Genomic DNA, 28,000 nt, shown 5'->3' with positions numbered 1-28,000 from the left:
ATGACAGGCAATCATAAAAAAGGTTTTTACTTACAGAAATTAACCATCTCTTAAGGTACACTAGATTAAAAGAAGCAAGATGCAGGACAGTGTGTATAGTTATGTTTGTATTATATGGGGAAAACATATTAGCATATGTATACAAATACATAAAATATCTTGGGCTAATAACAAGAAACTGATTCCTTTGTGGATAAGACCTAGGTGGCTGGAGACAGAGGTGGAAAGGAGTCTTCACTTTACACCCTTCGTTTCTTTCCACGTTTGAACCATGTGAATGTCTTATTCCTAAGAATAAAAAGTCGTTAGTTGAAACAAGATTTTGCAATACCTCAAACGAAAATACCCAAATCTGAGGCAGGAGGAATGGAGAAAATAAATCTGTTCAATTGAGAAGTAAACGTTTGAAACTGAGAGCTTCCATCAGACAAGCAACATAAGACAAGTGGGAATGAAATTGGGTGTCCTCCCCTTACTACTTTTTTAAGTTTCAGTTGGCTCCTCATATTCTTAAATGTTATATACAAGGAAACCAAGGGAATTTAATGCGTGAAATTATTGGGAAGAAGAAGGATGGTTTACCCCACCACTTCCTGTCCCTATATACACATCCTGAACAGTCACCTACTTGTTATGTCGAGACCTGTGACATTTATATGGCTTAAAGTGTCTTAGGAAGGGACAGAAACTTGTACTCTCCTTCTCCGCCTGCATCCACCCTCTAGTGGGGGAACGGAGCAAGGGCTATCACTCAGGCCAGGCACCAAGCCGAGGCTCACTCCGGGAGTGGAGGCTACCCCAACCCTGCGCCTTCCTTTCTAGCTTGATCTCTTCCCACGCTCCTTTTCATTTTCTTTCTGTCTCAGGTCCTTCGCTGACTGCACCAGTGACTGGATCTGCGGGAGACGCCTCACGGTGGAAGTAGGACAATCCCATTATCCTCTGGCGGCCGGAGGCAGGGTTTTCTTTGTTTCTCTGCGGGGCTCCGACGGTGGCAGGGCTGTAGTTAAAGACTCTCAGGCCCAGCTTCGGCCTGCCCACCACAGGCCCGGAAGTCTTGACCAAAACAGGGTCTGTTGCTCGGGAGCTAAAGTAGGCCTGGGCCCCCGCGTCGTCTAGACTCAGGACGAGGATGTGTGGGAACCCACCCGGGCGCGAATGCAGTCATTGCGCAGGCGTCGACCTTCCCGTCTGGATTCTGGACTTCCCAGAAGGCCATGCAGCGTCCCCTGCCCGGCTAGGCGGCCCCGAGAGCTTCACCGGCTCCCAAAGGGCTCCGTAATTCCTTCCGTACTACACCATGGATTACCGAGTCTAATAGAAAACGTAGCCGGGCCCGAACTCCGGAACAAATTCACGTGCTTACCTTGTGCCCTAGGGTTCGATGAAGAGGAGCGACTAGATTTCGTCATAAAACCGCGACCAGACAGGCGGCGCCATCTTCGAACTTGGACTTCCGGAAGGACTTTGGTGAGGGTGAGTGTACCGCAGCTGGGCGTGCGGGGGGGAGGGGGGGCATGGTTACTCCTCTCTCTTCTTTTCCAGTAGCACTTAAAATATTGGGAACCAACTCCCAGCTCCGCTAGTGCCTCTCCGCACAGCACTGTGACCTCCAGCCCTTGCGCTCCTACAGAAAATCATCATGCTCCTCACCTCCTTCCTCAGAGCGGTACCATCCCTGCTAACAACGGTTCTTGCCTTCTTACCCTGGGCGCTGTTAGTAACACCGCATCCGGTGTCCCGGCTCGCGCTGCTTCCATCGCATTCCTCGGACCCGCGAACTTATAGTAATTGCTTCGCGCCAAGTGCTTAGTCTTAGATAAACCCAGGGCTCGCCTTTGTCCAAGCACGTAGTGAGAGCTGTCCCCAAGGCCAGGATTGAGGAAGAGCAGGCAGTCGTCCCTGCAGTGGTGGCTGGACTTTCAGCCCTTTTAGCTGTGTCCCAGCCCTCCCTTGATGAGACTCTTCTACCCCGAGGGTTATGCCCCGCGCGCTGCAACCCCATTGGCGCAGCCAAGGGCCAGTTATGTTTCCCTGTCCTGTCCTCTTTTCCCGCGACATGTTGGCAGTCTGGGGGGGAAGGCAGAGGTGGCGACTTCGACCCCACCGGAGGTAACTCACTTTGTTGAGGTGTCGGGTGTAGCCAACCCCCATTTCTGTACCATCACCATTTTTACCGTTCTTTTAATTAACTGTACTATTATTTTCTTAGTTTTCGTTAAGTTGATTCATTTCCAAAGTTTGACTGCTTTAGTCTGCGATATGGATGAAACCATGGATTTCCTGGGCTATAGTTTTTATTTTTTTAATGTGAAATATAAAATATATACAAAAAAGCAATAAATTTCAAAGTACTTTGTGACAAGTAGTTATAGAACAGATCTCAGAGTTTGGTATGTGTTACAGTTCCTACAGTTTTAAGTTTGTCCTTCTAGCTGCCCCAAGACACTGGAGACTGAAAGAAATATTGATGTAATGATTCAACGGTCATACTCATTTGTTAAATCCTGTCTTCTCTGTTGTAACTCCTCCCTCTTCTTTGATCTTTCTCCCAGTCTTTAGGGGTATTTGGACTTTGCCCATTGTAACTTTTTCATGTTGGAAAGGGCTGTCAATATAGGTTAGGGGATGGAACCAGTTAATGTTCTGGTGAGGCTAGCCCCTCTGAGTTTCAGGACTTACCTGGCCTAGGAACCCATCTGAAGGTTGTAGGTTTCTGGAAAGTAATCATAGTGCATGGATTTTTGTAGAATCTCAGTTCCTAAATGTTCTTTAGGGTTAGCAGTAATGATTTTGGTTGGGGGTTGGCAATCCATGATAAGTAGCAATATCTAGCTGAAGCATGCGTAAGAGTAACCTCTAGAATAGCCTCTCAACTCTTTGAACTCTGTCAGCCACTGATACCTTATTGTATTATAATTATTTTCCTCCATTTGGTCAGGCAGGCACTGTCAATCCCATGGTGCCAGGCCAGGCTCATCCCTGGGATTCATATCCCACTTTGCCAGGGAGACTTTCACTCCTAGATGTTACTTATGGTTTTTAATACAGGTTAAACTAAAAATACAACTGGTAGAATAAAAATGTTTATTTTGTATTTTGTGCTATTAAAAATTCATCTTGCATACCACTATGTACCATAGGAATCCTTTGGCAAACAGTGTATTAGATCAAAGAGCTCATTTAAAATAATTCCATACTTGGGGTGCAGTGTTATATAATTATTTTTCTGTGACCGGAAAGTTCAGGCTGGCAGCCAGGGGCAGTAAGGGAAGCAGACAAGGTGGGGTACAAATGTAAGATTTTATAAACCCTATGGTACAAATTAACTAAACACCCCTTTCTTTACTGTGTTCAAAGTTTGTATTGTGAATTTATAAATGGAAATTAACTACTATACTCTATTGCTGCCTTCCATGAGAAATGAATTCTTACAGGGATTTTTTTTTTTAATTTTGAAGAATCAGTCATTTAATCAATGAAAGTTTATTATTTCATCACCATGTATCAGATTCTGGATACAGTAATAAACCAGAAAGGCATAATTCCTATCTTATGACACTTTCAGGGAAAATAAAGAGGAAACAAGTAAATACTCATATCTCTTATCAAACATTAAAATTCTAAATGGACTAAAAGCTACATGTAAGAACCAAAACTAGAAAAATTGTTAGAAGAAAATAAAAGAGGGTAGGAATGCTTTTTTTTAAATTGATAAAACAATGTATAAGCACTTACATCTTAACATACAAACATTCCATACATGGTGTGCAATCAGTGTCTTACAGTATCATCACATAATTGTATATTCATCACCATAATTTTTTAGAACATTTGCATCACTCCAGAAAAAGAAATAAAAAGAAAAAACTTATACATACCATACCCCTTACCCCTCCCTCTCACTGACCACTAGTATTTCCATCTACCCAATATATATTTTTTTAATTTTAACATTTGTTCCCCCTATTATTTATTTATTTTTAATCCGTATGCTTTACTCATCTGTCCATACTTTAGATAAAAGGAGCATCGAACACAAGGTTTTCACAATCACACAGTCACATTGTGAAAGGTACATCATACAATCATCTTCAAGAGACATGGCTACTGGAACACAGCTGTACATTTTCTGGCAGTTCCCTCCAGCCTCTCCATTACATCTTGACTAACAAGGTGCTATCTATTTAATGCATAAGAATAACCTCCAGGATAACCTCTTGACTCTGTTTGGAATCTCTCAGCCATTGACACTTCATTTTGTCTCGTTTCACTCTTCTGCCATTTGGTTGAGAAGGTTTTCTTAATCCCTTGATGCTGAGTCTCAGCTCATTCTAGGGGGTTTCTCAATCCCTTGATACTGAGTCTCAGCTCATTCTAGGATTTCTGTCCCACGTTGCCAGGAAGGTCCACACCCCTGGGAGTCATGTCCCAAGTAGACAAGGGGAAGTTGGTGAGTTTGCTTGTTGTGTTGGCTGAAAAGAGAGGCCACATCTGAGCAACAAGAGAGGTTCTCTTGGGGGTGACTCTTAGGCCTAATTTTAAGTAGGCTTGACCTATCCTTTGTAGGGTTAAGTTTCATATGAACAAGCCCCAAGATTGGGGGCTCAGCCTGTTGCTTTGGTTGTCCCCACTGCTTGTGAGAATATCAAGAATTCAACTTGGGGATGTTGAATTTTCCCTCTTTCTCACCGTTCCCTGAAGGAGACTTTGCAAATACTTTTTTTTTTTAAACTTTTTTTATTAATTAAAAAAAATTAACAAACGAAACATTTAGAAATCATTCCATTCTACATATATAATCAATAATTCTTAATATCATCACATAGTTGCATATTCATCATTTCTTAGTACATGCAAATACTTTTTTATTCACTGTTCAAATCTCTCTCCCCCAAATTTTTTTACATCAATTTGTTTGTCATAATATTTCCATTTATTAAATGTTGTATGTATTTAAATTTTAAAGAAATTTTGGTCCTAAAAGAGTTATTGTTCTCATTAAATTAAGTTGAAATGTGGTGAATACATAGGTGTTTGTTTTATTGCTAGTCTTTATATTCTATACATTTTATAGGTCTTTAATATCAACTAAAAGTTTTGTAAAAACCATTCTAACATAAAGAAAAGAAAGCAAATTAAGTTGAATGCTTTAGAAAGACAAAAGTGGTGAGTTTGCAAACATAGAAAAAGCTGCTGAATAAGTAAGTGTGTGAGACAGCTACAAAAGATTTATGAAAATTTGTAAAAACCTGGAAGGTTACTCCACTTCAGTTGCTTCTCAAGAAGAAATAATTTGTTAAGAAAGAAGTAAATGGTAAATTCTGTCAGTGCTGTTGAGAGGTCAAGTTAAATGGCCCAGCGATTATTAGTGATGTGAGCTTTAGTGATGATTAATCCCAATCAGAATGAAACAGGGAAATAAAAACAGATGGGCAGATGACTCTTTCAAAAGTTCAACTGTGAGAACCTGGAGGGGATGGTAGTTGGAGGGGTAATAGGTTGAAGAAGTAATGTATGTGTTTTAACATATTTAATTGTTAGCATGTTTAAGTGCTATTTTGAAGGAGCCAATGAAAAACAAGGGACTAATCAGTAATTTAGGGTTTCCTTAGGAGATGGGGGAATGGCTGGAACACAAGTGGAAGGTTTGACTTTAGAAAGTGGCCAGTTGTTTTTTTGTAACTGGATGAGAGCTTCAGATGCAGAGAGAGTTAACTTGACAAGAAGTGGGAATATTTCCCATCTGATGGCGTTGGGAAAGAGATCAGAGGCAAAGTCTGCTGAGAACTGAGGCATCAGAGATTGGAAGAGAGCAGGTGTGGAACTGACTAGAGAGGAAATTCAGTTACCAGTGCTCAGTAACTTCGGTGTGCAGAAGATGGAAAGTTACATTCATCCAGGGTTTAAATTTTGTCAGTTCCGTGGAACAAACAAAGTCAGGCAGAAAGAAAGTTCAGACTATCAAGAGACAGAAATGAAGGAATATAGAAGCTAGACAGGATGTCACTGATAGGGAGAAATTTGAGGCATCAATGTCTAAAGAATAAATGTAGTCAGAGTAGCTGAGCAATCTAGGTGTAATGATGGGAGATTGTGATCAGATACTGGAATGTCATTGTGATTTTGGAGGTTAAGAGGTGTAGGTGGTGACAAGGTCCAGGGTATGACAGTGGAGTGGGTGGCAGTGGTTTAGCTGAGTGTTATCAGCTTTAGAGGAATGAGGTTTTTACAGGAGGCTGAGGACTCCTGATGTAGAAGTGGCAGTGGAGAGGAATTGGGAAAACACTGACCCCATTTCCTTCCCTGAGGTAAGTGGGATGTGAAAGAATAAACAACTTCTGTTTGAGAGACTGAGAAACTATAAGCTTCATTTTCTGGGATTTTTGCATCCAGATGTCTGAATGTAATTTAGATTTTGCTAATCAAATGTGTTCTTGGAGAATCTGAATTAGGACCTGAGTTTAGAGAGGAGAGAGGCAGGCCAGAAGGCATTCATTTTGCTGGTGCAGATTGTGACAATGGTATGGTTCTCGATTTTAATTTGGTAGCTTTCTGATTATGGCAGAGGTGAACTTGTTTATGGAGCCACCAGCTGTAGCAGCGGCTTCTTTTTTTTAATTTTTCTTAAATTTTTGTTAAAAAAATATCCATACATGTGCAGTCCAAGCATATACAATCAGTGGCTCACAATATCATCACTAACTTGTGTATTATTCACCATGATCATTTTTAGAACATTTGCATCACTCCAGAAAAAGAAATGAAGAGGAAAAAAATGAACTCACATGTCCCATACTTCTTAACCCTCCCTCTTATTGACCCACAGTATTTCAGTCTACCCAATTTTTACTCTTTCTCTCCTCCTATTATTTATTTATTTTTATCCTTATTATTGTTTTTTTTTTACTCATCTGTCCATACCCTGAATAAAAGGAGCATCAGACACAAGATTTTCACAATCACACAGTCACACTGTAGAAAGCTATATGGTTAATACAAGTCTTCTTCGAGTAGTCTTCTTCAGGAGTCAGGGTAGCAGCAGCTTCTTGATTCAGCAGGTGACTGAATCAACACATGGTTATTTTGTGTTTTAATTGTGGCAACGTATATAGAGAACATAAAATTTGCCTTTTTAAAATATGTAATTTAGTGGCATTAATTACATTACAATGTTAGCTTACCGTCACCACTGTCCATTAGGGCCAAGTGGTTCTTGAACCATCAATTCTAGAAGCAATTTCCCAATTTGACAAGCAGTTGTTCCTAAATTGTGCTCCCACCCACCCAACCCTCCCAATGATCCTGTGTGCTTGCACGTGAAGTCACCAGAAGGGCTTTTAAATAATGGCTTACCCTATATCCAGAATTTCTCATTCAGTAGGTTTGGGATAGAACAGAAAATTTGCATTTTAACAAATTCCCATGTGATATTGATGCTGCTGGTTCTGGGATCATACTTTGACGTTCACTGATGTAAACCGTATAATAACTCTAATAAATTCCTTTATGCTTGATCTGGCTAGAGAAGATTCTGTTCTGTGCAACTGAAACTTGACTAATACTAAGGTCAATCATTATTTTTTTAATATCTTCCCTGCCCTTTACTTGATCTGTTAATGACTGAGGTAGTTCTTGTATTTCCTAAAGATATTGCTTTGTATATTTGATGCTATTTTATTTGATGTCTAAAGATTCATGACATATCTTTTATATGATTTAAAGTTTTATTTATTGTAAAGTATTCCCTTTTTGTCCTATTTAATACCTTTCTCCCTGAATTGAGTTTTGCTATCACCATGATTATTTCTTTTGCTTACATTTGCTCTGTATTTTAATTGATCTTGGTTTCTTGACCAATCTGAATCTTTATTTTTTTCTTTTTAGTGGATGAGTTTATAAGGTAATTCTTGGACTTGAGGATTCTTATTGATTTTTTTCCCCCTTTACACTTTTTGATCTGTAGATTGAGGTCTTCTTTTATTTCAGTGAGTTTTTTCCTATTATATTTTTAATTTTAGGAAACTTTCTCATGTTAAATTTTTTAATGCAATTTTATTGAGATATGTTCACACACCATATAATCATCCAAAGTGTACAATCAATGGCTCGTAGTACCATCATATAATTGTGCATTCATCACCACAATAAATTTTAGAACATTTTCCTTACTCTAAAAATTAAAATTAAAATTAAAAGAATACCCCAAGCATCCCATAGCCCTTATCACCTCCATTATTTATTTATTTATTTTCTTACTCGTCTGCCCACACACTTGACAAAGGGAGTGTCCAGTCACAAGGTTTTCAACAATCACATGGTCACACCATAAAAGCTATATATACAGTCATCATCAAGAGTCAGGCTACTGGATTACAGTTTAACAGTTTCAGTTTAATGGTTTCCTTCTAGCTATTCTAATACATGAGAAACTAAAAATGAATATTTATATAATTCATAAGAATAACCCCCAGAATGACCTCTCAGCTCTATTTAAAATCTCTTAGCCACTGAAACTATTTTGTTTCATTTCTTTTTCCTCCTTTGGTCAAAAAGTCTTTTTCAATCCCATAATGCAAGGGCCAGACTCATCCCTGGGAGTCAAGTCCCACATTGCCAAGGGAGATTTACACCCCTAGGAATCATTTCCCACATAGCGGGGAGAATAGTGAGTTTATTTGCAGACTTGGCTTAGAGAGAGGCCCTATCTGAGTAACAAAAGAGGTTCCCTGGGGGTGACTCTTAAGTATAATTATAAATAGGCTTAGCTTCTCCTAAGTTTCATAAGGGCAAGCTCTAAGATTGAGGGCTTGGCTTATTAAATTGGGAGTCCCTAATGCTTGAGAGAATATCAGGAATTCCCCAGGTGGGAAAGTTTAATATTTCCATATTTTTCCCCAGTCCTTCAAGGGGACTTTGCAAATACTATTTTATTTTCTGCCAAAAATACTCTGGGATGTATTTGGGGTATTACATTGTATTTTGGGGTATTACATTCTTGCACATAATAACAAGATCTCATTCCCTATTCTAGGTCCCATGTAATTATGTTGTTTAAATAAATTCACTACACAGGTTAAATTAAGAAGTATGCTACAGAAAATATAAATTTGTACCAAATAAATACATCTTCTTTTGGTCTCACACAGAAATTAAAGTTTTAAAATATGGTCAGTATCATCCTTTACCCTGTATTCTGATTTACCTTAGTCCTAACCAAGTCCATTTCATTCATATATCAATTGAAACCTCATCTCTTTTTCAGCTTCTTTAACAGTTGCTGTATGGAGTAATGCTGATTTTCAGAGCTGCAGAACTCTAACTTTGAGTCTCAGGGGACACACAAATACCCAAAGTTCTAGGAAACTACTGGGTTATGTACAAAGAGCTCAGCATCTTAGAATTTAGGAATAACAGTTAAAACTGAGAAATGGATGTGACTGTTGTAAGCGCTTACAATCTAGGAACCTTTACAATAAGCCTTATCGAACATCTCTGTACTCCTTAATCATCAAGTGCCCAATCTCTGCCCACGTTCTATCCCCTGATAACCTATGCACTCAAATTAAATTCTCAGAGTTTTGCTCATTATAGTTTAGTCCAAATTAATGAGGTCTTACAATATTTTTCCTTTCATTTTTGGCTTATTTCACCCAACATAATGTGCTCAAGGTTCACCTACCTGCATGCCTCACAATCTCCTGTTAAAATGTTGAAGTGTTCCTGTTCCCATTTTTCTGCTCTCTTGTCATATGCTGACTTTACACTGTCTTTTCATCTATATCATTTTGCTAATCATTTTAATCTCTTTGTAATCTGTGTGATTTTTCTCAAGATTGTCCTTCACAACACCGATTCTCTTTTCAGCAGAATTGTTTTTACTTGTCGTTTCTCCTGTGGTTTTCTATGATTTTACTCTTTTACTTAGTTTCTTTCCTTATGCCTGTCAGCTGGCTCACTTTTTTCTTTGCCACTGTTTATCTCTTTGATCTCTTGCATCTCCTTTACTCTTGTTTCTTGGAGTCCATAGTCTCTTTGGTTTGTTGTTGTTGTTCTGTTTTGGTTTTGTTTATTTGTTTTGGAAGTCTAGAAGTTTTTGTTGGAAACTTTCTGGAGCAGTTCTTCCAAAGGGTACTTTTCATCTTTGTTTGTTTCCTTTTTATTCTTTCTGTAGCACCTGTGCATAGGTTCCATTTTGGATCTATTTTGTTTATTACTAATTTTGAATGGAGTAATACTATGAAGGCTTGCTATTTACCAAAGAGCAGCCTTTACATAAGGTGGATTTTCATTGACCTCTATTTATCTTAACACTGTTATACTGTATCCTAAGCACATGATGTTGTATTGTATTCTTAGTACTTGACTTAGAGGGTTGGGTATTGCTACAGTTTATAATTTGCCTAGACTATAGCTTTAAGGTATTTCTTATTCTATTTGTATTATCATACTTTTCCACTGAGGCTTATGAATTCTTTATCCTTAAGACATACACAGACCTACAGAGGAGTCTCTCCTGGGATTTGAGCTATTTCCCTCTCTTTGTCACAAGAAAGCAAGTTATTCTGGCCAAAAACTGGGTCCTTGAGGACTTCTGTGTTGCTCATGTTTTTGGTTTAGTGGTCAGTGTTTTGTTTAACTCTGTTAGGTTACTTTCATCCATTGCTTACAGAATGGACTCTGGGTTTGAAGAAAATGAAGATTCCTGACAATTTTCTTTAATTCCATTCTTCAGTGTGGAAGTGGTCCTTTGATGTCATGGGATATTCCTTAATTGTCTCATGGCCTAGCCACCCTCCCCAAACAGATGGTTGATGGCAGGGCACTCAAAATTTCTTTTACTTATTTTTTAATAAATATGTTCCCTGATTAATATAATATTCACAGAGATGGATGTTAGCTTTAGGCATCTTCCTTCAGTTTTGTCTAAATTTTGTAGTATCTGACAGTTGTGGCCCGTCCCTAGATTCCTAATAGGTAATGTATTCATTCTTTCTTTTTGAGGGGTGAGGAGACTGTGATTCATTTCATTGGGTTCAGGGAGAAGAGTTAAATAATTATGCATTCACTTTAATTTCTTTATAAGAACTCTCATGAGCTTAAAATTAAATAATGTAAATAAATCACTTAGAGTCCTTGGCATAAAATAAGCATTTAATAGATAACTTTTATAAATAATTTGCTCACCTCTTTGTTGTCTGCTCCCTCAGAGTGTAAGTTCCATGAAGGCAAGGACCTTATCTGTCATTTTACCATATTATCAGAGCCTTGAACAGTGCCTGACATGTAGAAGGTGACTGAGTGAATAATCAGGGAGGTTAGGTTTCTGGTTGTAGGGGTGAGGGGAGAAAAAGACAGGATATCAGAAAAATCTTAGCTAATGGTATATGTAAGCAATATAATTAGCTTCTGCCTTCTACTCATATGTTTGTCTCTGTATGGCAGGGAAAGCCATTTTGGGGGTTCTGATGGATACCTGCGGGGTCGGCTGTGTTGACCTGGGGGAGGCCGGCCCCGTGGGGAACATGACTGTGGTAGACTCTCCTGGACAAGAGGTGCTAAACCAGCTTGATGTCAAAGACTCTTCAGAAACGACAAGTGTGGAGGCTTCCATAGAGATGCCTTTACCTACCCATCTGCCTGGTTTTGAGGACTCTTCTAATAAGATGAAGCTCCCTCCAGGGCAAGAAAGCCTCTCTAGACTGGAACAACAGGGTATGTACTTTGTCCTTTCATCTTTTTGTTTTCTTGCACTTAGCTTAAGATGAAAGAGAGCAGGTCAAGCTCATAGAATCTTACAAACCTGAGTATGATTTTGCAGGGGTTTACCTGAGCTCTGGTCCAATCTCACAGACCCATATTCTTCTCTACAGATCTTTCTTCAGAGATGTCAAAGGTCTCGAAGCCTAGGGCATCCAAGCCAAGCCGGAAGAGAGGTGGTAGGACACGAAAAGGCCCCAAAAGGCCCCGACAACCTAATCCTCCATCAACCCATCTGGTTCCTGGTCTCTTAGATCAATCCAACCCTCTATCCACTCCTGTGCCTAAGAAACAAGGTCAAAAGTCCAAGACAGAGCTGCTGCTGCTGAAGTTGTCAAAAGGCCTAGATCAGCCAGAGTCTCTACCTCCAAAGAGGCCCCCTGAGGACTTTGAGACCCCTCCTGGGAAACGACCCCGCCGAAGAGCTGCCCAAGTGTAAGGATTGTGGGGCACAACTTCGTGGAGGGGTGAAGGGATCAGGGTGGGCAGATGTTGGAGAGTTAAGACATTTCTGATGAGGTGTCAGGTAAGCAGGGTGGTGCCTGGTTCTGAAGGACTTGAGCAGACTTCTAGCTCTCCCCACAGCATCTTTTCTCCATTGCTAACTTTCTGTCTGTTTAGAAGATATTCTTTCTGTACCTTGTACCCTATACTTTTCATAAATCCCCCAGCACTTCACTGCTATTTTGCCACCCCAGTGGCTATCAATATATATGTACCCTTCCATTCTTTCCCTTTGCCCTCTGTGATATTTGGCTGTGGTAAACTGGGAAGTACGTTGGACTTGGGGTTGAAAGACGGGTTCAGATTTCACATTTGTTATCTTAGCCAGTTTACTTAACTTTCATGGATTTTTGTTTCTTCATCTATCAGAGGGAAAGGGGAAAGTAATACTACTTCACATGGTTACTGGGTAGAACAAATGAGATAAGAATCGATCAAAGTGTCTGGAAAATTGGGCTCTTGGTTAAGTGTTTGCGAGTGTGGCTCTGATCCTGCCCTCTCCTACAGGGCACTTCTGTATCTTCAGGAATTGGGATTGGCTGAAGAGCTATCAACAGCCCTGTCGGCTCCAGTGTCCTGTCCTGAGAGCCCCAAGTTGAGCAACCCCACGAAACTGAAGAAAAGCCGACAGCAGCCAACAAGTCAGGGTGGTAGGGAGGAAAAGGATGATACTGCACGGGATGAAGACTTTGTTCTCCAGGTTGAGGCTGCAGATGGGGGAGAAAGTGAGGCCCCAAGTGAGAGTTCATCTGACCCTGAGCCTCCAGTGCCCCGAAGCACCCCCCGAAGATCCACTTCAGGGGTAACTCGAATGGACAAGAAAGTGAATGGGGAAATAGTAGGATTTTTAGAGAGACAGCAGGGTGCCCAGGTAGTTTTGGCCTAGTAACTATGATGGTTAAAGGAGGTAAAAGAAGATATGGATAACTTCAAGAAATTTGAGGTATTAGGGAAATGGGAGGTGAGTAGAAAACAAATTCTTCATTCATGTGTTGAGCATCCTGTTGTGCTAGGAAGCACAAATATGAATACGACAGAGTCCTGCCTCTCAAAAGGTCACAGTGTGATAAGTGCTGTTTCAAGACTGAGCAAAATGCTTTTGACATGTAGAAGAAAAGTGATGAACAGCTTCAGTTTCTCAGAGGGGTGATAGTTGAGTAGGGCCTTGAAGGATGAATAGAAGTTTCTTTGAGAGGATGGTTTTCCCAGAAGGTTGTTATGGCTGGAGCATAGGGCCTGGGGTAAAGTGACAGGGGATTTTCAAACTCAAGAGGATGAAAGGACTAAGAGATTGATAAGAGCATTGTGTGCCGTGCTAAGTGGATGCCTTTCATTCTTTTTTTTTTTTTCCCACATTATCATCTTTATTATACAGAAAAGGCATTTGACAAAAAAAATTCAGCATCTATTCTTTTTTTTATCTTTTTTTATTAATTAAAAAAATTAACAAACAAAACATTAAGATATCATTCCATTCTACATATAAATCAGTAATTCTTAATATCACATAGTTGCATATTCATCATTTCTTAGAACATTTGCATCGATTTAGAAAAAGAAATAAAAAGACAACAGAAAAAGAAATAAAACGATAATAGAGAAAAAAAAGATTATACATACCATACCCCTTACCCCTCGCTTTCATTTACCACTAGCATTTCAAACTAAATTTATTTTAACATTTGTTCCCCCCTATTATTTATTTTTATTCTATATATTCTACTCTTCTGTTGATATAGTAGCTAAAAGGAGTGCCTTTCATTCTTTAGGATGCAAGGAGCCAACAAAGATTTTAAGTAGGAATATGACATGATCAGTTAGGAAAATAGGTCAAGTTGCAGCTGACAATTAGAAGACAGCTGTGATTACCCAGGTAGACATAGTGAGGGCCTGAGTCTTAACAGTGAAGGAACAGAAGGTAGGAGGCAGATTCAAGAGGTAAGAGAATAAATATAACTTGGGAGTTGAAGGAAAAGAAGACATTGAATAGGAGCTTCTAGCTTAGCTTGTGCCCCATAGACTGAACTTTGAAACAGGAATTTCGGAATGGAGATGAAGGTAGACAGGGAAGATGATGAGTTCTGTTTTTTGTATGTTACATTGGAGTCGCCTGTAGGCCATGGGCCAACCAGCTGGAAATGCCCGGTAGCCAGTTGTATATATGGGGACAAATGCCTTACTTGCCTTGAGTGCAAAATTTAAGGGAGCACCAAAAAACTTAGTCATCAAGATAAATGATGTTCCAATGCAGTATTTTAAGAAATCAAAAACAATGCAACAAATTCATGATGAACAAAATATCAAATTTTTAAACAAAGGCAGGAGCTGTATTGCTGATTTTTCTCTTTGCCTCAGGCCCTAATGTGATTCCGCATGGCACTGTATGGGTCAAGAACTTGTAGAAAATTTGGGACTGTGAAAAGTTGACATCTACTTAGGTGTAAATTTGGTTATCTGGCATAAAGATGGTAGTTCAAAGCCATGGGAATGAATGAGATTGCCTTGAGAGTGTGGAGAGAGGGCAAGAATAAGACAGAAAGGACTTGAGGGAATACCATCATTGAATGAACTAAGCAGAGGAGGGAGAGTCTACACAGGAAATTGAGAATATTAGAGAGGTGGGACAAGTAAGGAGAAACTATTCCATTGGGCAGGAGTTTCAAGAAGCAAATGAAAATCAAGTACCATGGAGAAATCAAGGAAGGTGAATGAAAAATAGATAACAGATTTTGCAGCTTTGACGGAGGAGAAGGTGGAGAAATCATTGAAATGGTTGAAACATATCTTTTAAGATGCTGAGAGGGCAGAGGCTAGAGGGGAAAATAATGCAAAAAGAAGTAAAAGCAGAGGAAAACTGAGAAAACTATCTACTGGGGACTTTCTCACCAGTTTATGAAATTCTCTCCCTTTCATTTTCTTCTTTTTCATCCCACAGAAGCAGAAGCTGCACTGTCGAGGCGTGGCTCCCAATGGCTTACTGAATCAAATCATGGCTCCTGTTTGGAAGTGCCTCCATCTCACCAAGGCCCTGTGAGTCTTGGGGAATGGGGCTAGAGATGAAGGGTGGTATGGGAGTGCAAAGCAGGATCTGGAAGTGGAGCAATGGACAAGAGAAGGCGCTCCCAGGGCAGAGCTCCACCATGTCACTCATTACAAACAGGCGTTCTCCCAAAGACAAGAGTTCAAGAGCTATGCTACCAGCTGCTTGTGGCTATTTAAATTGAACTTGAAATTAATTAAAATTATAAATTCAGTTCCACAGTTACACCAGCCACATTTCAAGTGCCCAATAGCTACTTGTTGCTGGTAGTGGCTGTTGGATTGAACAGCATAAATGGAGATTACTTCCATTCTCGCCATAAGTTTTATAGGACAGTATTGCCAAGAATGTCTCCACTCCTTCATTTATGCTTCTTTTGTTCCTCTAGCCGAGAACAGAAGCATTCATACTGGGAATTTGCTGAATGGATTCCTTTGGCCTGGAAATGGCACTTGTTATCTGAAATGTAAGTTGAAGAGACATCTCTGAAACCTAGGAAGGCGTGGCGCCACTAAAGACAGAATGGTGACAGAAAATTTTAGATTTGTAATTAGAATCCTGGGATTGGTGAAACTCTTTCAAATTCATGCTCTTCCCTTTTCCTTCCTCCAGTGAGGCAGCTCCCTACTTGCCTCAGGAGGAGAAGTCGCCACTCTTTTCAGTACAACGTGAAGGGCTTCCTGAAGATGGCACACTGTACAGAATAAACAGGTAAAGAATTGCCTCAGCCTTTTTTTCTGATTTTAGGAGCACAGAAACAGGAAAAAAATGAAAGTTGAAAGGAATGACATATTAGCCTTGCCCTTCCCCCAGTGCTGGTTCCAGGGATAGGAGTCCTGGCTGGAGCTGGACAGCTGTCTATAATTCACAGTGCTCATCGCTGAGCTGGCCAGACTGAAGGAAGCTAGGGAGACTGAGGGTTAAACCAGTTTACAAGGCCACTTGCACTCAGATAGACCTGGACAGACTAGCCCTAGAGAATACTGTAGTGAACCAGAAGAAACAGCCCATCGTCTTTGAGGATGCACTAGATCTGAATAGACTTTGGGAAGGAAAGTCGTGAATGAGGACTGTTCTCACCTAGAGATTGTTCTTGATATTCTGTCCTCTTTATCTTTTATTTACACCTTCCTTCTGTTTTCTCTAGATTTAGCTCGATCACAGCACACCCTGAGCGCTGGGATGTGTCCTTCTTCACAGGGGGACCGCTCTGGGCTCTGGACTGGTGCCCAGTGCCAGAAGGGGCAGCAGCCTCACAGTATGTGGCCCTTTTCTCCAGCCCTGACATGAATGAGACACACTCTCTGAGCCAGCTTCATTCAGGCCCAGGGCTGCTCCAGCTCTGGGGCCTTGGGACCTTGCAGCAGGAAAGCTGGTGAGGTGGGGCTGGGACACTGCTGTGGGAAGGTGGTTGAGGAGGAGAGAAGGATGGGGCCTGGGCAATGTAGAAGGACTAGGAGTAGATTGAAACAAAGGAAACATAGGCTCCAGCAGCCCTGGAACCATACTTCTACCCATTCTCCCCACAAACTTTCTCTCCACAGTCCTGGCAACAGAGCCCACTTTGTCTATGGGATTGCTTGTGATCACGGCTGCATCTGGGACCTCAAGTTCTGCCCAAGTGGAGCATGGGAGCTTCCAGGCACTCCTCGGAAGGTACTTTCCCAGATGCTTGTGGGCCCTTGGACTCAGGACCAGAACAAAGAGGCCCTGAGAGTTCCCACAGTAGGAAGAAAGGAGGTTAGAGAGTGATAGGTCAAGTGTTTCCAGCACTTCCCTATCATATTTCCAGGGATCTGAAACTTCAAAGGTTTACTGAGAGGTGCCTGAAGGTAGCAAGCCTCAACACAGATCTGGTCTCACCCTCTAGGCTCCACTCCTGCCCCGGCTGGGTCTCTTGGCTCTTGCCTGCTCAGATGGGAAGGTGCTGCTGTTCAGTCTTCCCCATCCTGAGGCTCTGCTGGCTCAGCAGCCCCCAAGTAAGTAGCGTGACCAGGAGAATGGGGCTGCTGTGGGTGGCCAGAGTTTAGTGGGGCCTCTTCATCAACCCCTAAGACTCCTCCGAGTTCATACTCTTTACAGCATGGCCTTACCCAGCCATATCTCTCATTCTGACTTTACACATTTGTTCTTGAGCTCTCTTTTTAGTAGCTTGCAGGGGGTACTCTCTTTTGTAATCTCCTAACTGAAACACGCTCACAATATCTTTATTGTGAGAATCAGGAAAGAATATAGAGCCGAAGATGAGCAAGAAGAGGAAGGGATCAGAGATGGGAAGCTTCTATTTAGTGAATATGTTTTTCAGCAATACTGAATGTTTCCAGATGAGGGCATCTGGGTTTAAGCCATGGGTGGTCCCATATTTGGTGATCTGGTGGAGGAGGAGTCAGTTGAGGGAATAGGAAATGAAGAAGTGAAGACAGTAAGTGTTGACAATTCTTTCAAGAATTTGGCTTGAAGAAGACATATGAGTGGTGGCTGGAGGTGAGTATAGATTAAAGGAAGGTGTTTTTCTTTAATTTAGGTAGAAACAGTAGTGCATGTTTACACATGAATGTGGGAATGATCTAGTAAAAAGAAAGATAGCTAGTTCAGGAGAAAGCAGGAAAATAAGCAAAGTTCTGGAAAAGATGAGAGAGAAGGAGAAGACAGCAGAGTAAAGGGATTAGCCATTCTGATAGGAGGAAGGATACCAGCAGTTACAACAGAAGGAAAGAAGATGGGGCAGATGGAGGTGCATTTGTAAATTTAGTGGTAGAAAGATGAGGGCTTTCTCAAGGAAATACAAGTGATGGTTATTTACTGAAGGGTGGGCCAGAGTGCAAAGCCTGAATAAAGGCTGAGGCCTCAGAACCCCCAGCATCATTTACTGCGTTTCTTCCCTCACAGATACAATGAAGCCTGCCATCTATAAGGTAAGTGAAGAACCTGTTGCTTTAGCTGAGGCTCCATCTTCTAGACCCTCCCTCTACTAATCCCATAGTGAGTCCCCTAGCTCTGAAAAACGTCTCCACTCTTGAATGAACACTAATTTGAGCCATTATTTCAAATGGTAGGTATCCCTAACCCTAGTTCAATCTCTTCTGTCCCTGCAGGTACAATGTGTGGCAACCCTTCAGGTGGGGTCTGTGCAAGCCACAGACCCCTCTGAGTGTGGTCAGTGCCTTAGCCTGGCATGGATGCCCACCCGGCCACACCACCACCTGGCTGCTGGATACTATAATGGTAAAATACAAAACCAGACATAAGGAGCTATTGCTCTTTTCCCTTTTTTGTAGGTGCATGGTCCGGAAATCAAACCTGGGTCTCCTGTATGGAAGGCGAGCATTGTACCACTGTACCCAGGAGCTATTGTTCTTTAATCTTTTTTTTTTTCTTTAAGCTTTTTTTATATGCTTGGTTTTGGTTGTTTCTTTTTTGGTTCAGTGTTGGGCGTTATATAGTTAGAAATATTCAAGCTATCTAAAGCAATACAAAGAAGAAAGAAAAAGTCACTAGACTTTTTTACTTAGAAAATAATTAAGAAGAGATGGGTATCATTTCATGCAGTTCTCTGTGCATAGACACAGATCAAAAGATTAGATGGAGAGAGAAATAAATATATTAAAAATTGTATATAATATAGATATAAAGCTTACATTCTGTATTCCAATTTTTTCTTACATCCCACTAATGTCCTTTGAGCCTTTTCTCCTCCATTCCTAAGATCTCATCTAGTATCATGTGTTGCATTTGATTTTCATTATCTCTTTGATTCCTGTTTCTATTTTTTTAATTGTATAAACATATATTCAACATAAATCTTCCCACCCCAACCTCTTCCAAGAATACTATTCAGTGGGATTAATCACATTAACAATGTTGTAATACCCTCACCATCATCCATTGCTAGAACTTTTCCTTCACCCCAAACAGAAACCCTAGACTCATTTTGCATTATCTTCCCATTGCCCCTGTCCTCCATCCCTAGTAACCTGTACTCTTTCTCTGGGTGTTTGCATATTCTTTGATATTCTTTGTGGTTACTATGGGTCTTAAATTTAACACCCTCAATCTGTAACAGACTGTTTTGCTTTGGTACCTACATAATTTCGATAGCATATGTAAACTGTGTTCCTATACCCCTTTTTTCCCCCCACACTTAAGTAATTCTTGTGAAAAATTACATATTTATACATTATGAGTGCAAAACCATTGATTTATCATTACATTTTATGCATTTGCCTTTTAGATCCTGTCAGAAGTAAAAAGTAGAGTTATAAATAAAAAATAATATTGCTATTTATATTTATCATGTCATTATCATGTCATTATAAGAAAGGTTTTTATTTCTTCATGTAGCTTTAGTTGATTGTCTAGTGTTCTTTCCTTTCAATCTGCAGAACTCCCTTTTGCATTTCATGTATGGTGGGTCTACTGGTGACAAAGTCCCTAGGCTTTTGTTTATGTGGAAATGTCTTAATTCCTCTCTTATTTTTGAAAGACATTTTTGCTGGATATAGAATTCTTCGTTGGCAATTTTTTGCTTTCAGCACTTTAAATGTATCATAATACTGTCTTCTTGACTCCATGGTTCCCTCTTGAATTCTCTCTTTGTCTCTGGCATTCAGCAATTTGATTATAATGTAGTGTGGTACAGGTCTATTTGGGTTTATCCTGTTTTGAATTCACTGAGCCTCTTAGATGTGTATATTTATGTCTTTTGTTAAATTTAGGAAGTTTTCAGCCATTGTTTCTTTTTTTTTTTAACATGGGTAGGCCCCGGGAAACGAACCTGGGCCTCCGGCATGGCAGGCGAGAACTCTGCCTTCTTAGCCACTGTGGCCCTATTGTTTCTTTTAATATTCTCTCTACCTTTTTTGTTGTTCTCCTTCTGGGACTCCTACAATGCATAAATTGGTAGACCTGATGGTGTCCTACAAATTCCTTAGACTCTCTTTGTCATTATTTCCTCTTTCTGTTCCGCAGACTGGATGGTTTCACATCTTCAAGTTCACTTATTCCTTTTTTCTGCCAGCTATAATCTGCTGTTGAATCCCTTTAGAGAATTTGAAATTTCTGTTACTGTGGTCTTCAGTTCTGTCTGGTTCCTGTTCATAATGTCCATCTGTCGGCTGATATTCTGTTTGTGTTCATCTTAAAGAGAACTGATGTCCTTCAGTTTTTTTGTCCATGTTTTCTTTTAGCAATTTGATCATATTTAGGACCACTTTTTTTTGTTGTTGTTATTCCTTTTCTCAAAATATTTTTGTGTTTTTGTTTTATCAGAATTTTTGTTAATATAGTTTTATTGAGATACACTCACACACCGTACCAATCATCTGAAGTATATAATCACCGGTTCACAGTATCATCACATAGTTCTGCATACATCCCCATGATCAATTTTGGAACATTTTCATTACTCCAGAAAGGAAGTAAAAATAAAAAATAAAACCCAAATCCTCCCATACCCCTTATCCCTCCCATCCCCACCCATTGACCCATAGTATTGGTGTCATACATTTGTTAACTGTTAATGAAAGAGTATTAAAATATTAACTGTTAATCATAGTCCATAGTTTACAATAGGTACATTTTCCCCCATGTATCCATCTAATTTTTTTTTGACATTTGTTCCTCCTATTATTTATTTATTTTTAATCCATATGTTGTTTTACTCATCTGTCCATACTGTAGATAAAAGGAGCATCAGACACAAGGTTTTCACAATCACACATTCATATTGTGAAAGTTATATCATTATACAATCATCTTCAAGAAACATGGTTACTAGAACACAGCTCTACCGTTTCAGGCACTTCCCTCTAGCCTCTCCAGTACACCTTAGACTAAAAAGGGGATATCTGTGTAATGCATAAGAATAACCTCCAGGATAACCCCTTGATTCTGTTTGAAATCTCTCAGCCACTGACACTTTATTTTGTTTCATTTCTCTCTTCGCCCTTTCGGTCGAGAAAGTTTTCTCAATTCCTTGATGCTGCATTCCAGTTCATTCTAGGATTTCTGTGGGACCATTTTTTAAAAGTGTTTTGTTTGTCTGTAAATGTCTTGATTTCGCCTTCATATTTTAAATGTAATTTTGCCAGATACAGAATCTTGATTGATGTTTTTTTCTCTAAAGACTTTAAATATGCCATCCCACTGTCTTCTGGCCTCCATGGTGTCTGATGAGAAATCTGCTCGTTAATTTTATTGGGGATCTCTTATATGTGACAACTCATATTTCTCTCTGCTTTCAAAATCTTCTTTTTATGGATTTTGACAATTTCAGTATAGTGTAACTCTCTTAGAATCCTCTGCTGCTTTTCCCTGAAAGGGGGATGGTGGTGGGGGGTGGGACCAATGCCACCTTACAATGTGAAGTAGCTAAGTGGAAACGGTGTTCAGTAACCAGACTATACCCCCAGATTTTGGAAGACTTGGTCCTGATAGCACATCTTCGCACCAGCAAGCTGCACCAGAAGTCTGGTGTGTAGTCCCCACTGCTGTCTGCTATGAGGAAGGGTAGGCACTAGATGGAGGGTGAAAATCACCAGTGTTATGACAATTTACTAACCTCTTCTTCCAGCTCTTCCCTGTATACTGCACAGTGTTCCACTAAAGTGTAGTGTTCCAGTAGTTGATTGAGGCAGATCCTGCCAGTTCAGTAGTTATTTTGGTAGTGGGACTGACACCTGGAGTGTTCTGTAGGCAAGCTCAGTGAGCTGCCTTCTATGCGCAGGGCAAGTTTTGGAATAGCAGCTCTCTCAGGTCACTTCCAGACAGATTGGGCCAGACATACACTCATTCCCAGTTTGTGCATGAGGGTTATTCTGCTCCTTTCAGAATGTACCAGAGATCCTCACTGGGAGCACAGGCCAGTTCCCTGCTGAGTAGGGATGGGGCCAACCAGTTCTAGTCTGCCAAAGCTGCCAGAATGCAACATATCAGAAATAAGTTGGCTTTTAATAAAAGGGGATTTAGTTAAAAACATATAGGTCTTGGGTGCATGGGTGGTTCAGTGGTAGATGCCTTTAATGCAGAGACCCGGGTTCAATTCCCAGACCATGCTCCATTTCCACCCCCCAAAAAATAAAAAAAAGTTAAGTTCTTCAGAGGAAAGGCAGCTGACTTTCATATGAGGTTTTCTCTTACACGGGAAGGCACAGGGCAATCTCTGATGGCCTTCTCTCCAGGCTTCTGGGTTCTAACAGCTTTCCCCGAGGTGATTCCTTTCTGCATTTCCAAAGGTCTGGGCTGAGCCTGGAGTCCTGAGATGAGGTATGCTGATCTCCTTGGGCTGTGCTACATTGAGCTCTCTCTTTTAAGCTTCCCATGAATTAAATTAAACATCATTCATTGTAGAAGGCACTCCCCTTAGAGACTGCAGATATAATCAGCCATAGAAGAGTTTCACAGGCTAATGATTCAAATCCACAGCAGCAGAACTAGGCACCATCACCTGGCCAAGTTGACACCTGAACCTAACTACCATAATCAGTGAGTGTGGGGAAGGGGCCAGCCAGGAATCCTATGCTTCTAAGCGCCTTTTTTCTTGATTTGGCACTTTTTCCTTATTATTGCAATTCTTTGTTTTCTAGAGCTTTGAGAAAGATGTTTCTGTCAGTTATTGCTGATTGTTCAAAGTGTCTCGGGGGGTGGAGCTCTGAAGCCCCTCACTCCACCATCTTGATCAAAGCAGAACCCCATTATTAAAAGAATTTTTTTATAACTTGTCCTTTTTTTAATCAAAATTATTGATTTAATTACCTTCCCTTCCATCAGTCTTGTATTTAGCTTTTTGGTCAGTTGTCCATTGACTTTCCATCCCTTTACATTTTGTGGCTTTTGGCTCCTTGCCTGTTCTCTTTGTGTTAGAACAGTACTTTTTTTACTTTCTGTAAAGGGTCAGATTATAAATGTTTTAGGCTTTGTGGGCTATATGGACATTTTGCAACCATTCAACTCAGCTACTGTAAGGTGAAAGCAGCCATAGACATTAGGTAAATGAATGGGTATAGCTGTGTTCCAATAAAACTTTATATACCAACCCCAACCAAAACCATCCTGGCCAATCCTAAAGAACACCTAAGGCAATACATAAGATTCTACAAAGGTTCCATGCCCTAGGGTAACTTTCCAGAAACTCACAGCCTCCAGATGGGCCCCTGGACCAGATAAATCCTGAAACCCAGAGGGCCCAGCTTCTCCAGAACATCAGCTAGTTCCGTCTCCCTACCCCATATTATTAACTGTCCCTTCCAACATGAAAAAGTTAAAATGGCCATAGCCCAGATTCCCCTGAAGAGTGGGATAGAAAGATCAAAGGTGATGGTGGAGTTATATGGAGAAAGTAGGATTTAACAAATGAATATGATTGCTGAATCATTAGTTGATATATTTTTTTGTCTCCAGTGTCTTAGAGCAGCTAGAAGTAAAAACCTATAATCGTGGAATTGTAACCCATACCAAACTCTGAAATCTGTTCTACACCTAATTATGGTGCTGTGCTTTGAAATTTATTGCTTTTTTGTATATATTATTTTATCACAAAAAAGGAGGAAAAAAGTCAATGTTATTAAAAAAAAATTCTCTCTAGCCTCCTATATTCTGGAGCAGCTAGAAGGAAAAATCTGAGATGATGTTATGGTGGCCCATGACAAACTCTGGGATCTGTTCTGTAACTACTTGTTGAAGAGTGCTTTGAAAACTATTGCTTTTTTCTTTCTTTGTTTATATATATGTATTATATTATACAATTTAAAAAGGTAAAAAAAAACAACTTTATATAGCAATACTGGTGGCAGGCTGTATGTGATGCATTGGCTGTAGTTTGTCAATCCTCATTGTAAAGAGCTTATGCCTTTTTCAAATTCCTTTGCTTTTTAGTAGAAAATAGAAGCTACTCCTGGGTACATTCAACCCATCTTCTTTTAACTGCAGGTCCCAGACCAAGCTATTACTTTTTTATGGAGAAGAATTGGGGCTAAAGTATCAACTTGATTACTTAAATATTAGAGGGATTCTTGGGTAGGTAACCATGATCTCCATACCCTTTCATAAGAGTTTGGTTCTGAGGATAGTCAAAGGTCCTAGGGGCCCAGAGATCAGAATTAAAGCAAGGAAGAGAGAACTTGCCTTTAATGCCTACACATTCTGTCCCTGTCTCAGGCATGGTGGTATTCTGGAACCTTCCTACTAACTCACCTCTGCAGCGGATACGGCTATCTGATGGCTCCTTGAAGCTCTACCCCTTCCAGTGTTTGCTCGCCCATGACCAGGCTGTGCGTACACTTCAGTGGTGCAAAGCTAACAGGTAGAGGAGAGGAGAGTCATGGAGGTGGCAGGTGAGGACTGGAACAGGCTGACGCTTCCAGATTTGTTAAGATTTGATCTTATCCCCTCTTTTCACAGTCACTTCCTGGTCTCTGCTGGGAGCGACCGGAAAATCAAATTTTGGGACCTTCGACGGCCTTATGAACCAATAAACTCTATTAAGCGCTTCTTGAGTACAGAGCTGGCCTGGCTGCTCCCCTACAATGGTGTCACTGTGGCTCAGGACAACTGCTATGCCTCGTATGGCAGGATAGAAATAAGAGTTCTGGGGGCAGGCCCTGTGGGTTGGGGTACAAAAGGGAGACAGATTGTTGTGGAGAAAGGAGGGTTGAGAGTTGTTTCACCAAGGTAGTTTGAATTCTGGAAGGAATTGGGGAGAAGAAACTAATCTAATCTTAGAAAAATGGAGGTTTTATTTTATTTTTCTGTTACAGTTATGGACTCTGTGGAATTCATTATATTGATGCTGGTTACTTTGGTTTCAAGGCCTACTTCACTGCTCCTCGAAAAGGCACTGTCTGGGTGAGTCCATCTCTCTTTCACAGTCATTATTACACAGGAAAACATTGTGTACTCACCTAATGGTGGTCAGGAAGATGCTGTATTTTGGGTACGAGGAGGAGAAGATAGGTCTGTAGTAACTGTCACCACAGACATGGGTTATGATGTCATTATTCTTTGTGTGTGTATATGTCTTTCTCCCCTCATACTGAGTAGCTATTGCCAGTTTATAGAACTGAATGAATATATGAATGAAAGTGATCTCTTCCTATTAGAGTCTTTCAGGATCAGACTGGCTTGGAACCATAGCTGCAGGAGATATATCTGGAGAGCTCATTGCAGCCATATTGCCTGATATGACACTGAACCCAATTAATGTCAAGCGACCTATTGAGCGAAGATTCGTATGTATATGAATATCTCATGTAGCCCCATTTGTTAGATCCAAATCCACATCCCCTCCCAGTTCCTGGTAGAGTACAAATTAGTGTCAGATCTCCTGGGCCTGATATTATCCCTGAAAGTCTTAGTGCAGAGTTGGGATAATTTTTCCAAGTGTACTCCATCTGACATATAGTTAAACATACTACTTTCTTCCATCTTTAAGTCTCTCCTGCCCCAAATCAGTTTCCTCTTCCTTTCCTTTTTTCTATGGTCAGTATTATAGAACCTAATTTCATGATCACCTTTCTAGCCTATATATAAAGCAGATCTGATGCCATATCAAGAAAGCCCTGAAGGTCAGAATCATTCTTCTGCTTCATCTGGAGCCCCTAATCCTCCCAAGGCTCGAACTTATGCTGAAACCGTCAACCATCACTACTTGCTCTTTCAAGACACAGATTTGGTAAGTTGGGGCCAGGAGAATGGGTGGGACATTAGAAAAGGTGGAAAGCTTTAGTCCTTGTATAGTAGGTATATTAGTCAGGGTTCTCTAGAGAAACAGAACCAACAGAAGAGATCTGTAAATATGAGATTTATAAAGGTGTCTCACATAACCATGGAAATGGAAGAGTCCAAAATCCATAGGGCAGACTGAAGCTGGCAGCTCTAATGAAGGGTCTGGACGAACTTCACAGGAGAGGCTCCCTGGTTGACAAAGCAGTGAAAAAGTCTCTCTTCTCCCTTAAAAGCCTTCAACTGATTCGATTATTTCATTGTGGGAGACACTCCTTAGTTGATCGCAGATGTAATCAGCCACATGCAATCAACTAACCAATGATTTAACACACCAGCCTTCCGGTTTATCAAGTAGCCACAAAATATCTTTGCAGCAACGGTAAGACCAGTACTTGCCTGACCAGACAACTGGGCATCATCACTTGGCCAGGTTGACACCAGAACCTCACCATCACAGTAGGGAACCCTAAAGAATTCCAACACAAAGATGCAAAACTTAGAAGCTGCTCACTTTTTCCATCCCTTTAACACCTCCCCCGCCCCCATCCCTACCCCCAGGGTTCGTTCCATGATCTGCTCCATAGGGAACCAGTGCTGCGTATGCAGGAGAGAGAGGGGCATTCTCAGCTGTGCCTGGACAGGTTGCAGTTGGAGGCAATTCATAAGGTAAAAACCTTGACTCATCTTCTCCACCCTTCACTCTGCTTTTCCTCCAACTCTGGGCTTGTGGTCAGTGAAATGGATGATGAGAAGGTAACATGGTTTTAGGAGGGAAAGAAGTTTCAGCAACCTCATCATCTAGCATTTGATAGACATACCTCACTCACTGTCTTCTCACTGCCACATCTGTTTCAGACTCTGGCCCATTGTGTTTTTTTTATATAGCTACAACTCACCCTACATCACCAACCAGAAGCTTCTCTCTTTTTAAATTCTCTTTACAGGTACGTTTCAGCCCAAACCTGGACTCCTACGGTTGGCTGGTATCTGGGGGGCAGTCAGGGCTGGTTCGGATCCATTTTGTCCGTGGACTCACCTCTCCACTGGGCCACCGTATGCAGCTTGAAAGCCGAGCTCACTTCAGTACTATGTTTCAACCTTCCTCCCCACCTAAAGGGCCTGGCTTCCCTCTAACAAGCCATCACCTTCTACCTAGTCCCTAGTCTTGGCCTGTTGGAATGAAGCTGGCCTAGAAGAAATGGTCCCTGTGCACAGAGCCACAGGAATCAGGGCATTCCTGGACAGTGATGCTGCTGTCCAGGCCTGGACCTTTTTGTTCTGCCTCCCCAGGACTCCTTAGATCCCTCTCCTTCCACAGACTTCGACCATCACAGTCCCCTGCGGGCAGAGGGGCTTTCCCTCCATGAACTCTCAAGGCTTCTCAGCCTAAAACCATGGCTCATGAGAACACTCAGGCCTGACCTAGGCTTGGGATTCAAATTGCTCATATTGAGCATATTGTCAAGTGGGTAAAGCCAAGTAAAGGTACTGGGTGTTTTGAGATCACATGCGAGTGGGTGTTTGGAGAATTGGAAAGCGTATCTGCATGAAGGTTCTTGTCTGACTATATTCCAGGGCCCAGTGTTACTGCCTTCCCACACTTTCTCTCTAGAGTAACTGACACAGGCTTGTGAGGGGTGATGCTTATTGGGCTGAAGCTGTTCATAGTATTTATTTAACTGAGGAACACCACAAATCCCCTACCAATAGGACAGTGACTCAGATCTTACTTGCTCCTGCTTGTGAAATATTCCCCATTACTGGTCATCTGACCCTATTTGATCACTCCCAGACAGTCATGTTTTAAAAGGTCTTCTTTATATCAAGTCAAAGAGTATACTTCTATAAATTTTATCCATGGGTGTTAGGAAATCTAGTCATTCTTCCCTGTGTTTGTCCTTTTAAGTATTTAACGATAGCTATCATGTGTTTCCCAAGTCTTTTTTAGATTAAATATCTTCCATTACTTCAACCATT

General features: G+C 40.8%; 1 protein-coding gene and 1 long non-coding RNA gene across 4 annotated transcripts; one reads left to right on the top strand and one right to left on the bottom strand.

Annotated features, from left to right (window-relative positions):
• Position 1: 1 nt before the first annotated feature.
• Positions 2 to 2,097, bottom strand: LOC143677002 (uncharacterized). Its single transcript, XR_013172338.1, has 2 exons — positions 1,654 to 2,097; positions 2 to 1,491 (listed from the first exon to the last, which is right to left on the bottom strand). It is a non-coding gene; the product is annotated as an uncharacterized LOC143677002 (long non-coding RNA).
• GTF3C2 (general transcription factor IIIC subunit 2) lies at positions 741 to 28,000 on the top strand. Of its 3 annotated transcripts, XM_077152422.1 has the most exons (20): positions 741 to 921; positions 1,379 to 1,476; positions 11,446 to 11,715; positions 11,874 to 12,195; positions 12,772 to 13,066; positions 15,200 to 15,294; positions 15,693 to 15,770; positions 15,917 to 16,015; positions 16,452 to 16,679; positions 16,849 to 16,960; positions 17,175 to 17,283; positions 18,194 to 18,219; positions 18,400 to 18,529; positions 24,458 to 24,602; positions 24,701 to 24,862; positions 25,057 to 25,144; positions 25,399 to 25,527; positions 25,818 to 25,970; positions 26,582 to 26,689; positions 26,968 to 28,000. In XM_077152422.1, the coding sequence occupies exons 3-20, from the start codon at positions 11,469 to 11,471 to the stop codon at positions 27,184 to 27,186; spliced, it is 2,745 nt and encodes a 914-aa protein (XP_077008537.1). In that variant the 5' UTR covers positions 741 to 921; positions 1,379 to 1,476; positions 11,446 to 11,468; the 3' UTR covers positions 27,187 to 28,000. The 3 variants fall into 3 exon arrangements, with proteins under 3 accessions (XP_077008537.1, XP_077008536.1, XP_077008538.1); XM_077152421.1 differs by having other exon boundaries at positions 741 to 1,476; XM_077152423.1 differs by lacking the exons at positions 741 to 921; positions 1,379 to 1,476 and adding an exon at positions 1,833 to 2,112.

This window comes from Tamandua tetradactyla, chromosome 3 (genome assembly GCF_023851605.1).
Source record: "Tamandua tetradactyla isolate mTamTet1 chromosome 3, mTamTet1.pri, whole genome shotgun sequence".
Lineage (NCBI taxonomy): Eukaryota > Metazoa > Chordata > Mammalia > Pilosa > Myrmecophagidae > Tamandua > Tamandua tetradactyla.
This window is presented reverse-complemented; position numbering and strand designations above follow the sequence as displayed.

Excerpts from the sequence above, each read along its gene's own strand:
- GTF3C2 (XM_077152422.1), top strand. The coding sequence starts at position 11,469 with ATGGATACCTGCGGGGTCGGCTGTGTTGACCTGGGGGAGGCCGGCCCC. Across the intron at positions 24,603-24,700 it reads CAGTGGTGCAAAGCTAACAG|TCACTTCCTGGTCTCTGCTG; the intron begins GTAGAGGAGAGG and ends CTCTTTTCACAG. Across the intron at positions 25,528-25,817 it reads GACCTATTGAGCGAAGATTC|CCTATATATAAAGCAGATCT; the intron begins GTATGTATATGA and ends TCACCTTTCTAG.